Here is a 13,640-nt window from a genome sequence, read left to right as displayed (position 1 = left end):
AAGCATAAGCATAAGCATTTTATTGTCATTGTGCACGCACAACGAAATTTACAGCAGCATTCCTCGATGCACACAATTTCAGACTCATACATCATCTTCCATTTTTTTATTCTGGAACTTGGGTTGTTTTACTCAATGTTTCTTAGTGGTCTAAACCAATCAATGTTGAGAAATCTCTCTGTTCTTGGTTCGGTTCTGCTCATGAGCACAACCTATTTAACGTGAAGGACTAAACTGTGGACACCATCTTGAGCACACATTGATGAAAACCCCACCGGAGGTTCTTGCCTATTGTTCATCTCCAGGTTTTGATATTCCTGGAGGTTTGGGTGTTGAGGCTAGGAATGGAAGAATTTAGGGAGAAAAAGGACTTCAGCAGGATATAATGCCGTAGAGCCACCCTCCAAACTAGCCATTTTCTCCAGGAAAACAGACTGATGTTGTCTGGTGATGAGTTGTCATTCTGGGAGATTTTCAGATCTTCTGGAAGTTAAAACCAATCCCTCCCTGCACCAAATGCGTAAGAGGTATATCTGTCAGGAATGGCACCCGCCTTTCCTGGCATCAGTCATCGAGGCACCACAGGACAATGGGTTTCTCATCTGGGAGATGGAGTATTGGTTCCACTGTATGGGGATTAATATATGCTTTACAGTGTAACCCACTTTTGGTCGTATTAATGGATCTTCACTCTGATCTGTTTCTATATGCCTGCAAATGTAGATAACTAGGCTAGCCCTGCCAGGGCTCCGGGAGGGGGAAGGAGGAAGGAGCGAACCCAGCAGGAGGCTATCTGACTTTCTGTGCTTCGGAGGTTGCTTTCAAAAACATTCTTGTTCACACTCTACTTTCACATATTCTCTGTGAAAATTGGAGAGGGGACTTAACTTGGGGAATAAATATGAATTGTATTGTATTGGGGGATAAATATGTATTGTATTGTATTGTATTATTCGATTAGTATACCGCCCTCCGCCAAATGTAGAAGCCAGATCAACAGAACTGGTTTCTTGAAGTTTAGAGTAGGTTTGGATATTTGGGTGCACCGAATCCTGGATTCGGTCCGAATCTGGACACATTCTGGCATATTCGGGCCCAAATATGTCCTGCCCGAAAATTCGTGGATCCGAATGCAAGGCATTTGGGCTTTTTTGTATTTTTGCGATTGTGCATACAGGGGGCGCATTTTTAAAGCTAGTGGCACTAAAATTTCAGGGTCTTATCCGGAGACTGTCCTGATGATGTCACCTAAGTTTGGTGAAGTATGGTTCAGGGGGTCAAACGTTATGGACCCCCAAAGTGGGGGAGCTAATTTCCAATGGGAGCTAATAGGTGATGGGGGCTACCTCTTTGAGGGTTCATAACTTTGGCCCCCCTGAACAAAACTTCATCAAACTTCACCATTCTAGAAGTTAGCAAACTTAACCTGCAATCTAGGAAAGTGAGGGAGTGGGGGATTTCTGAAGAGGGTAACTTTAGGAAATAACTCCGTATCAAGATTTTAACCACCTCCAAATACATGTTAAATAGGGTTAGAGGACTGCTGTTATCTTTTCTTGAATCATACTCAGTCTACTGTGTAAATGGACCCTGTATGGCTTTTGATGGCCATATTAAACTTCTTTATAACTGGAGGGCAGCAAACTTACTTCTTTCTCTTGCAGGTACCACTTACAAGCATTCTCTGTTTGAATTACCTTTCTGTTGGTTTGGTTGGTTTCAAGATGAACTGTGGGGGCAAGCAGTGTTGTATTCAGCCATGGCAGACTCATCTGGTAAGAGAGAGAAAGAACAGGTAGAGCACCACTCTGAATCAAATACTGCATGAATCCAGCTACAGCATAGCACAGAGATTTCCCTTTTCAGGTATTCAGGGAAAGAGGCCAATTGTAGTTCCATCCCAGTCTTGATCACTAACTGACCAGAAAGGAGGGTCCTGAGATTTGAAGAGTAACAATGGCTTTTTCCCGCACAATGCAAATAAAACTTTTGGGAAATGTTTTAAAAAGAACCGTTTTCTTGGTTTTCGCCTGCATAGCTTGGGAAATTTTATTTATTTATTTAGATTTAATATCCTGCCCTCCCTGCCCAAAAGGTCAGGCTCAGGGCAGCTAACACACATATTTAACAACAACCATACCATTTAACCAGACCATACCCACTTATTGGTCCCCCTCTCACCATGATTCTGGATCATATGGATGAAAAAGAAGGGGTTGTAGATTTGAGGCCAAGATGTTGCAATTTGGGATTGGCATCTGCAAATGCAGGCCCAGAGGAAAACTTCAGTTTTACAGGCCCTGCAGAATTGACTAATGTCCAACAGGGCCCTGATGTTCACTGGGAGTGAGTTCCATAAAACAGGTGCCAGAGCTAAAAAGGCCATGACTCTGGTGTTCCTGGGGTCGGGAACTCCCAGCAGATTGCTGTCAGAAGAATTGAAGGGTCCTCTGTAGATGATATGGGAAGATGTGGTCCCAAAGATATGATGATGAAGAAGAAGTGTTGGATTCATATCCCCCCTTTCTCTCCTGGAAGAAGAGTAAAGGCAAACTCCTTTCCCTTCCCTCCTCACAACAAACACCCTGTGAGGTAGGTGAGGCTGAGAGAACTCCGAAGAACTGTGACTAGCTTAAGGTCACCCAGCTGGCATGTGTTGGGAGTGCACAGGCTAATCTGAATTCCCCAGATAAGCCTCCACAGCTCAAGCGGCAAAGCAGGGAATCAAACCCAGTTCCTCCAGATTAGAGTACACCTGCTCTTAACCACTACGCCACTGCTGCACCCTGATGGTCCAGGACTGCTTGAGGCCTTAAATATTAATACCAGAAATTTGAAGACTGGAATTTGGAGGTCTGGAATTCAATTGGCAACCAGTGTAGCCAGCAGAGCACAAGTTTAATGTGCTCCCTCACCGGTGTCCCAGTGAATACTCACACAGCTGCATTCTGGACCAGCTGCAATTTCTGGAGCAGCCTCAAGGGCAGGCCAGCATAGAGCGAGTTACAGTAATCTCGCCTGGAGGTGACTGTCACATGGATCACTATGGCCAGGTCTGTATGGAACAGATAGAGGGCAACTACCTGGCCTGATGGAGATGGGAAAAGGTCATTCTGGCAGTATGTGTGACCTGGGCAGCCATAGACAAGGAGGACTCCAGGCTCTTTACACTAAAGGCAGGTGTTAAAGCTTCACCACCCAATATTGGCAGTTGGAATCCCTGGCCTGGCCCCCCTCGTCTCAGCCGCAGGACCTCCGTCTTGGATGGATTTAATTTCAGCCTGCGTAGTCGTCCTGCCGCAGCCTTCAAACATTGGGCCAAAAACTCAGAGGCAGCAGCCAGCTGGCCTTCCCTCAACAGAAAGTGCTGGGTGTCATCGGAATACTAATGACAACCCAGTCCAAAGTTCCCAATCAGCTGTGCCAGGGGCTGCACACAAATGTTAAATAATATTGCGTTAAATAATATTGGCTTGTCCCCTCCAGTACCAAAGGATGTCACTAGGAAACTCCCTGCCCCAGCGCGACCCACTGTCCATTCTCCCAGAGGAACGAGGTCAAGAAGGCAGTGGATCAAAAGATTGTTATTAAACATGCCAAATGCTGCAGTGAGATCTAAAAGAAGAAGAAGAAGAGAAGAAGAAGAGTTTGGATTCATATCCCCCCTTTCTCTCCTGTAAGAAGAGTAAAGGCAAACTCCTTTCCCTTCCCTCCTCACAACAAACACCCTGTGAGGTAGGTGAGGCTGAGAGAACTCCGAAGAACTGTGACTAGCTTAAGGTCACCCAGCTGGCATGTGTTGGAGTGCACAGGCTAATCTGAATTCCCCAGATAAGCCTCCACAGCTCAGGCGGCAGAGCTGGGAATCAAACGCGGTTCCTCTAGATTAGATACACGAGCTCTTAACCTCCTACACCACTGCTGCTCCTGCTGTCAAAGATGTCAGCAATGGCACGATACCACTTCCTGGCAAACATCAACCTATCCTCTTGACCTCCTACGCCACTGCTGCTCCAGCACCAGCAGCATTGAGCTGCCTTAGTCTAGCTGTCAATGCAGCTCATCCGTCATGGTAACGACCATCGTCTCCATCCTGCGGCCAGGGCAGAATAAAGTGTTTCAATTGAAAATGGTTCTTTTCTTAAAAAAAAAATGACGACATCCTCAATGACTACATCAACTCAAAATCTGCGCGTAATGCCAGTTCTCATATCCGATCGCTGTAGCTTTGAAGATAGCTCACCCAAAGCAAAATAAAACAAAACAAAAATGGGAAATTGGCACTTTTACATGATCTGCAGGTAAAACGAACTGTGTTAATGCAAATAATGACGTAAACGGTGGGCAGCCGAGAAAAAGCCAGAAGAAACCAGAAGAAACTCCTGCTGTTTGGGGTCCCTTTACCATCTAAGGGACCCACCTTTTCTTCCCCCCTCTTTGGGTGTGTTTTAATAAGGGTTTTATTGCTGGATGCCATTTTATTGTATTGATCGCTGTGTTTTAATGTAATGGGCTTTGCTGTATGTGTTGTGAATTTCTGTTGTGCACCACCCAGAGCCCTTCGGGGGTGGGGCAGTATACAAAACCCAATAATAAACAAATAAACAAAAAATAAATGGTGGTTAGCATGGAGAACCAGAAGCAACAGAAAATGGCAGGCGCAAGAGAAACAAAAGGGAGAACTTCTAAATTAGTCAGGAGAAATAAAACATTTTCTGAACTCTGCACAGGAAGCAGGAAACGTTTTAACAACTGTTTCAGGAAAAAAAGTCACTAGTTAAGCGTTTCCGAAGTAAAATGGTTTGATAAAATGTTTCCCAAATGTTTTGAGCAAAAAGCTGTGCAAGAATCCTGCAGGAAACATTTTATTTACCTTCCTCAAAAAGTCTTATTTGTGTTGTGTGGAAAGGGATGAAGTCTGCTTAGTAGGTCTGATATGGATGGGCCAGGCTAGCCAAACCTTTTCAGATCTTGGAAGATAAGCTGTGTTGGACCTGGTTAGTAGTTGAATGGGAGACCATCAAAGAAATCCAGGGTTGCTATCTATGGCAAACCACCTCTGCTGATCTCTTGTGGTGATGATGATGATGATGATGATGATGATGAAGAAGATGAAGAAGAAGAAGAAGAAGAAGAAGAAGAAGCAGCAGCAGCAGCAGCAGCAGCAAAGGTGGAGCCAGTCACAAAATGGCTGCTGCAGGAGGCGGAGCCAGCTGCAAAATATTAGGGAGCTATATAGAAGAAGAAGAAGAAGAAGAAGAAGAAGAAGAATTTGGATTTATATCCCCCCTTTCTCTCCTGTAGGAGACTCAAAGGGGCTTACAATCTCCTTGCCCTTCCCCCCTCACAACAAACACCCTGTGAGGTAGGTGGGACTGAGAGAGCTCTGAGAAGCTGTAACTAGCCCAAGGTCACCCAGCTGGCGTGTGTGGGAGTGCACAGGCTAATCTGAATTCCCCAGATAAGCCTCCTCAGCTCAGGCGACAGAGCGGGGAATCAAACCTGGTTCCTCCAGATTAGATACACGAGCTCTTAACCTCCTACGCCACAGCTGCTCCATTGAAAAGGCAACACTGGGCTTTCTTGGTGGTCTCCCATGCAAGTGCTAACCCGGGCTGACCTCACCAAGCTTCTGAGACTACTGGATTCAGCTAGCCTGTGCGAAGTTGCATACGATGGGGCGGGGTAATTCCCACCTACGTGTCCTTGAACGAAGTGGAAGAAGAGATTATTTGGCAGGTTAATACAAAGACCTTCCCCCAAAATCACTGTCCTCCCTCTATCTCTCCCTGAAGTGTTTGCTAGGAGAATACTGCTTACTGAGCAGACCCTTGGAGATTCCTACCTGTTTCATAATAATCATACATTCTAATTTGAGCCGGCTGGTTGTTGTTTACAGGAAAGCTTTCTTCTACCATGAACGTTAGTGTTGTTGTATTTGATGACACCTGAGAACGAGAAGGCAGAAGGTATCAGAGAATCTCTTCTGAGATTATGATGGGAGGTCTATAAATGCTTCACCTCCAAACTTACGTTTCTCAGATAAAGCAACATGTGGTCATTCCTGATTTCTCTGCGCATCACTTGGCTTGAAAGCTTTATGAGAAGAAAAGGAGAAAAAAAAGTGTCTTCAGATACAAAAAAACAGCATATTAGATCCTCTGAAGATGCCAGCCACAGATGCAGGCGAAACATCAGGAGAGAATGCTGCTAGAACACAGCCATACAGCCCGGAAACCACACAGCACCCCAATAGAATTTATATTGGTCTGGATGCTTGTTATTGAGACTCCCCTTTTTGTAAAGTTGTGCCAGCTATCCCCCCCCCACCCCAGAAAATGGTGGGCACAACTTTACCAAAAGGGAAGTCTCAATAGCAGGTACCTGGACCAATATAAATGCTATTTTATCAAAGTGCTATGTTTTGTGGTACAGATAATAATTTTGATGGAAGCAGTACTTAAGGTTTTAATATGCTCCCAGAGAATTGGGCTACTTTACAATGTGGGCTCATGCTGCTCCAACTTCTGCCAGAGAATTTGGGACTGCACTGTCATCTTTATCCTGAAAAGGATATAGCTGAGGAAAGGGTCAAACTTTCAACATTGCTTAAAAATGTAACTGTAATTCCAGGACTTATCAAGGCCACCTTGAAATGGCTGGTGTCCCTACTCTAGAATATCAGATTTGCGCTTTTTTACCTGCTGTAGAGATGATTCGACAGGGACAAAACCGGACAGCATTTTGATATCCACAATGGCCATGTTGGAGACATTGCGCTTCCCGGTGTAGCTGGAACAAGTAAACAAAAACACTCATTCTGTATTCCAACCAGAGCCAAAAGTTGTGAGAAACAAACCTGAGCACCGAAGCATCCTGGGAACAGGGCAGTGCACACATCTTTTCTAGGTTCAGTTAGCACCCACCACAGGTAACCAGTGAATTTTTTTTACCATTTCTTGCATCTCCTGAGGGTTTTCCTTGAGGGTTTTCCTTGAGGGTTTTGAGGGTTCCTTGAGGGTTTTCCAGAAATGTTTGAGGGTTTTGAGGGAAATCCTTGAGGGTTTTGAGGGAATCATTGAGGGTTTTCCAGAAATGTTTGTGCAAAAAATGATATGTAACTCGAGAGGGGTGCTGATTTTCTCCCATCCCCCCCCACACACATACACCCCTTCCTCGCTAGCCTGTTTAGATGTGATGAAAGGGTGTGTGTGGCTGGGAATGTTTCCCATTGGCTCTTTCCACACAACCAAAAAAAATGTTTTGAGACAGGAAATAAAATGTCCCCTCTGTGGGGTTCTGTATGGTTTTTACCCCCAAATGTTCTGAAAATGTTTTATTTCCAGCCAGGAAATGCTTTATGTGCGTCCCAACGGGGATAGGGCGGGAAATAAATAAATAAATAACGCCTCTTTTACAATGATTCTGTAGCCTGAAACATTTTCAAAATAGTTTCACAGCTGTGCTACTTAATATGCTTTCCACGCCTCTCGGCCAGAGGTGGGATCCAGCAGGTTCTCACAGGTTCCCGAGAGTAGGTTACTAATTATTTGTGTGTGCTGAGAGGGGGTTACTAATTGGTGATTTTGCCATGTGATTTTTGCCTTAGTTACGCCCCTCCTCTCAGCAGTAGAGCGCAGAACTTGAAGCAGTCTAGCAGGAGGTGCACCGGTGTGCGAGGCAGCCTGCGCCTTTGGGGTAATTTGTTTCCCGCCCAAGGACCGGCGCAGCGGCTGCGTCCTTGCCACAGCCCTGCCCATGAATGCCCCGCCCCGGAATGCCCGGCCACGCCCCCATCATGCCCCGTCCAGCCCCATTGGCGCTACGCCACAGTTTGAATCCCACCACCATGGGAACCTTTTACTAAAATTTTTGGATCCCACCACTGCTCTCGGCCTTCCCTGAATGTCCTCCTCTGAGCCATTTTTTATTACATAGCTGAGCTGCCCCTGTTCCTTCTCTCCTGATTATTGCAATCGTTGCTTTTTTAATATTGGAGGGTCTTCAAAGCTTCGATTACACAAACTATGGGGAATTGCAGCATGTGGCATTAGCCTCAATTCCACGGGTAATGAAAAAAAATTGGGAAAGTGACAAAATGGTGGCCAGGAGCAGTTTTGAGGGACAAATGGCATGTGGACAAACGGGGGGTTGGTGAACATTTTGCAAATGTTCTGCAAATGTTTTAAGGGACTTGTGTGGAACAGGCCACTATCGGGCTGTCTTAAGTGCAATATGCATGAACCTGCAACGATTCTGGGTTGCCAACCTCAACATGGGGCCTGCAGATCTGTAATTTCAACTGGTCTCCACATGGCAGAGATCAGTTCCCCCAAAGAATGTGCCTGCTCTAAAGGGGGCACTCATGTCATACTCACTGCAGTTGTTCCCTTTCCCAGATCCCGCCTTCCCCCGTCTCCACCTATCCCTGAATTTCTTAACCCAGACTTGGCAACCCTATTAGACACAGTTAGCAGTAACCAAGCCTACGGCCTGTCTCCTCCAGTTCTTGTTGGCCTCATGTTGCCAATCTCCAGGTGGTGGCTGGAGATCTTCTGAGATTACAACTGATTTCCAGGCGATACAGATAGTGGCGTAATTAAGGGGGTACAGGGGTGGACGGGAGCTCATTGCAGGGGTTGCATTTTGAGGGGTGGAGCCAACAGTATAAAGCTAGAGTAGGTCAGCTGCTGGTGCTCACTTTGATCCTGGCTTCAAAGAAACTTGGATCGAGCTTTAAACTACAGACCAGTTTAAAGGTGGACCCAAGCAAGCTGAGGTGAGCATCAAACGGGGTGTCCTGCTCAATATCCACATGGAGTTTGGTGGGGTGCAGCTTGGGGAGGTCACAGCACCCAGCGTGCCATTTTATGAAGCTGTGGCCCTGGATAACAGATCAGTGTACCTGGAGAAAATGGCCCTTTTGGAAGGTTGACTCCATGGCATTACATAAGGACACAAGAAAGAGTCTGCTGGATCATACCAGAGCCCATCTAGTCCAGTACTCTGCTACTCGCAGTGGCCCACCAGATGCCTTTGGGAGCTCACATGCAGGATGTGAAAGCAATGACCTGCTGCTGCTGCTGCTGCTGCTCCTGAGCACCTGGTCTGCTGAGGCCTTTGCAATCTCAGATCAAGGAGGATAAATATTGGTAGCCATAGCTTGACTCCTCCTCCATAAATCTGTCCAAGCCCCCTTTAAAGCTATCCAGGTTAGTGGCCATCACCACCTCCTGTGGCAGCATATTCCAAACACCAATCATGCGTTGCGTGAAGAAATGTTTCCTTTTATTAGTCCTAATTCTTCCCCCCAGCATTTTCAATGAATGCCCCCTGGTTCTAGTATTGCGAGAAAGAGAGAAAAAATTCTCTCTGTCGACATTTTCCACCCCGTGCATAATTTTACAGACTTCAATCATATCCCCCTCAGACGTCTCCTCTCCAAACTAAAGAGCCCCAAACGCTGCAGCCTCTCCTCATAAGGAAGGTGCTCCAATCCTTCAATCAGCAAGGGACATCTGTGCTTTGTTTGCACCCAGCTTTTCTTCCCAGTTGGCACCCAAAGTGGTTTACAAAACACAACAGGAAGAGAAGGGAGGCTGGGTACAAAACAGGTCTTCCTCTTTCTTCTGACTGAGTTTCCTGCCACCTCAAAATCACAACCCTCAGGCTAAGAGATGAAGGACAATAGCCCTTTGGCTCCTGCTGTTATGCTTGTCCCAGTAAACCCTAAACCCAATGCTCACAAATTAGGATCTGAGAAAAGATACTATAGCTGTGGTGGCGAACCTATGGCACGAGTGCCAGAGGTGGCACTCAGAGCCCTCTCTGTGGGCACACGCAAACAGAGTACTCCCTCCCCACACATCTAGGCTGGCCTGGGCCACTGGGCTCGATTATCAGCATTAAACCTAAGACCTAGTTTTGGGAAAGCAGTGTAGGTAACCCTGTTAAGTGCTGTTAAACCCCACTGATTTTCATGCGAAGAACTAAAGCACGATCCTTTACCTGGGTGTAAGTTCAGTTGCTGGCAATGAGGCTTGCTTCCGAGTAAACCCTCCCAGGGTCGTGATTCACTTGTTGGAAGAGTTGCACAGTTGTTTCAAAGCAAAGCCACCGACTACCGTTAAGCTTACTCCCGAGTAATGCATGCCTTGGAGCCAACCATTTTTTTCTAAACTAAAACCTCAGCATTCGGGTGAAATTGCCGTGTTGGCACTTTGCGATAAACAAGTGGGTTTTGGGTGGCAATTTGGGCACTCGGTCTCGAAAAGGTTCGCCACCACTGTACTATAGCCTTCCTTGAGATATTGATTCAAAGGTATAGACTCCTATTCCATTCACTTTACCATATGCTAAATACAGCCATTGCAGTAAGAAATCATTCCTGATTCCTTGATAGTTATGGCACTGAGCTTCTCAAAATTACCCCACACATACACATAAAAGAAGTTTGAACGCAGTGGATGACTCTTTGAATATGGTTCAATCAAAATTTTTTCGTAAAATCATGGGCCTTCCAAATTGCGTATGTTATGCGGCTCTCTGCTTAGAACTGGGCCAAAATTCATTGGTCTACAGTGGGCTTGGTCGAGAGCCTTTAAATTTTGGCTGCACTTGCATTATACACATAATGGGCACTCTCTGGTTCACCTAATACTATCAGATACCCAGAGTAATTCATGGTTCTCGCTGATAGAGAGGAAGATCGAGTCAATTGGTGCTACCCCTTGACTCCTCTTCTAACTTTTAACTCTTGTTCAGAGTCGCATTAGCAGTTATTGAAACAAAGGTTGTTGGTGAGAGAATGGAACTCGTTTAACTCTGGCAGCGAGGAAGACTCTTGTTCACCTTTGCATCTACTTCGATCCCCCCCTACAGCAACATAACAGAATGGCCTCCCTATCTGTAATACCATCTGGACCAATCCGGATCAGAGAAGAGTTTTTTCACTCGGGCCTCGCTTCCAATGTGTTCCCCTTCTGCCTTGCATACCACGAGGTAGGATATTATAACAACCTAGAAATGTGCAAAAGGGTTGTGTTCATGTGGTGCAAATCAATTAGAAAAAAAACATTAACTCACCAATTATTCCGCTATGTTTATCCCTAAATCGGCAAGTATTATGAGTCAGAATACTCCAGGGATTGCTTTCTACTGATACCTAGCTGAGCTGGTTATGAACGTCCAAGCAGACTAGTGTTCTTATTAAATAATTCTGATGCTACATTCTGTGAAATGGCTGCGAACTTTCTGCTGGAAATATCCCACAAGCAACAGTATATATGAATCAACTTAATTTGTTATATGTTGCAAGTTTGTATTTTGATGCGATTTAGATGTGATTTTATACTTTTTATACTGTTTATGCCAAATAAAGGCTAAATGAATGAATAAAAGAAGTAATACGCCCACACAGTTTTTAGAAGGGACCCATTATATCCCTTGGGCTTCAACCCCCAAATCTCCAGGTGCTTTCCCAACTCAGAAATTATCTAGATGGCACCCCGTTGAGATGGAAGGAATAATAGGGGGGCCTCGGGCCTACCTCTGCTTCAGAGCCTGGCTATATTATCAGCATGGCGTAGATGCTAGTTAGCAACCAGTGCTGGTTTTTTTTCCTGCTAGCCCCCCTCGCCCAACACACAGAACTTCCTCATCAATGGGACCTTACCTGGCTGTCAGAACCAGCTCAAACCTTGGTAAGAAGTTACCCATGCAGGCAGGATTACTTGTCCGCACAGCCAGAGAAAACCCAGAGGCCTGTGATGGCAGAATGACGTTGTACCTCAGGGTGGTCTGGAAGAGGAAAAAGCATGGATGCAGGAGAGGTACAGGCGAACCAGCTAACCTGTCTGTAAAATAACAGGGGGAGATTGGGGGGGGGTGCCGTTTACCTGTACGTAGGCGCATCCAGAGCCCTGCACTTCCACGTTGTAGTCCCCAGGGACGTTGGGCAAGGCAACGCGTTGCAGCAGAACACGGTTCTCGCTGTTCACCTGGAAAGGGGTCTGGAAAGTTCCCTCAGCACTTTTGATCACTACTGTGTTCTGGGCATCTTTGGTGAAGGTGAGGACCCCATAGCGGGACAGAGCTTGGAGGGCAACGTGTGTATCCTGCAGGGCATAGTACAAGTTGACATGAGACAGTGACAAGGAGACTGCTTATTTGTCACATGCATATTCCTTCTTCGAGAGCCAGCGTGGTGCCATGGTTAAGAACAGAAGACTCTAATCTGGAGAACTGAGTTTGATTCCCCACTCCTCCCCGTGAGCGACAGACTCTTATCCGATTAACTGGATTTGTTTCCCCGCTCCTCCCCATGAAACCTGCTGGGCGACCTTGGGCCAGTCACAGTTCTCTGTGAACTCCCAGACCATAAAGAGGCAGGCAATGGCAAACTTTTTTCTGAGTGTCTCTTGCCCTAAGTCAGCTGTGGCTTGATGGCCCTTTGCAGAAGCGTACCAGGGGCAAATGGCGCCCGGAGACAAATTGTCTCCAGGACGCCCCCCAGGCTCTGCCCCCCACCACCCTAGCTCCACCCCTGATGCCCCCAGGCTCCACCCCCACTGCCCTCAACCCTGCCCATGTCACCATGGACATGGGCAAGGTCTAGGGTGCCCACCTCCCACCCAGACTCCCCCTGCAGACTCCCCCTGCTGGGTTCTCAGCCGGCAGCCGGCAGTCTCTTCTGAAGAGAGGAGGGAGTCCAGGGTGGGGTTGAGGGTGCTCTTCGTTTTTTGCGTGCCTCGGATGGGGTCGAGGCACATGAAAACATTGAGACAGCAGGACTTCCTGGTCACGTGGGGGGCCGATTTTGCGCCCCCATGTGACCAGAAGAGTGGCGCCCGGGGACAAGGGGTACCCCTTGTCCCTGGGCAGATACACCACTGGCCCTTTGCGCACACAAACATCCCTCCCTCCCTCCCTCCCTGGAGCTCAGGATAATGTACATGTAGGGAGAGCGTTATCCAATTTAATTATGACAACACTCCTGCATGGTAGGCTGAATGGGCCTGTTGCTCCAGGTGACTTTGCCAACTTCAGCAGCTACTGGTCAATCATTGATTGATTGATTGATTGATTGATTGTTACTATAGCTTCGTTGCACTAGTCTACCTCCCAGTAGATACGCTTTTCTCTGGACCATAAAAGACTTGCAAAGCGGAAAAAGAATATCCACTAAGAATATCAATTCTCTGTTTCCTTTTGGGGGTGCAAATGGTGGGTTCATAATCTAAATGCATCAGAGTGAGGATCAAAAGCAGCAAGGGACTTGACGCTGTTATTTGGTGTTTAGCTGCAAAAACAGTTAAAAGACCAACTCCCTAGTTCAGTGGTTCTCAACCTGGGGGTTGGGACCCCTTTGGGGGTCGAACGACCCTTTCCCAGGGGTCGCCTAAGACCCTCTGCCTCAGTGTTCTCCATCTGTGAAATGGATAAATGTTAGGGTTGGGGGTCACCCCAACATGAGGAACTGTATTCAAGGGTCGTGGCATTAGGAAGGTTGAGAACCGCTGCCCTAGTTAAAAGATTGAGTTGAAAAGAGATTCTCCATCCCGGACAGCTGGAATGGAGGCTCCTAAAATGGAGAGGACATGCTGCAGGGGAGGTGCCACTACCGAGAAAGCCCTGCCTCT

The 13,640-nt window shown here is 46.7% G+C and overlaps 1 protein-coding gene across 3 annotated transcripts in view; it reads right to left on the bottom strand.

Annotated features, from left to right (window-relative positions):
• Nucleotides 1–13,640, bottom strand: part of LOC125436916 (ovostatin-like) — a 110,296-nt gene that overhangs the window by 1,379 nt on the left and 95,277 nt on the right. For all 3 annotated transcript variants that reach the window (XM_048504288.1, XM_048504289.1, XM_048504290.1), the window contains exons 31-36: nucleotides 11,898–12,116; nucleotides 11,675–11,799; nucleotides 6,702–6,792; nucleotides 6,034–6,096; nucleotides 5,846–5,948; nucleotides 1,698–1,772 (exon numbers count right to left, since the gene is read on the bottom strand). In XM_048504288.1, the coding sequence (XP_048360245.1) occupies nucleotides 1,720–1,772; nucleotides 5,846–5,948; nucleotides 6,034–6,096; nucleotides 6,702–6,792; nucleotides 11,675–11,799; nucleotides 11,898–12,116 (654 nt within the window). In that variant the 3' untranslated portion in view covers nucleotides 1,698–1,719. The remainder of the gene's footprint in view (nucleotides 1–1,697; nucleotides 1,773–5,845; nucleotides 5,949–6,033; nucleotides 6,097–6,701; nucleotides 6,793–11,674; nucleotides 11,800–11,897; nucleotides 12,117–13,640) is intronic.

The sequence above is a fragment of the Sphaerodactylus townsendi genome, linkage group LG07, assembly GCF_021028975.2.
Source record: "Sphaerodactylus townsendi isolate TG3544 linkage group LG07, MPM_Stown_v2.3, whole genome shotgun sequence".
Taxonomy (NCBI): domain Eukaryota; kingdom Metazoa; phylum Chordata; class Lepidosauria; order Squamata; family Sphaerodactylidae; genus Sphaerodactylus; species Sphaerodactylus townsendi.
This window is presented reverse-complemented; position numbering and strand designations above follow the sequence as displayed.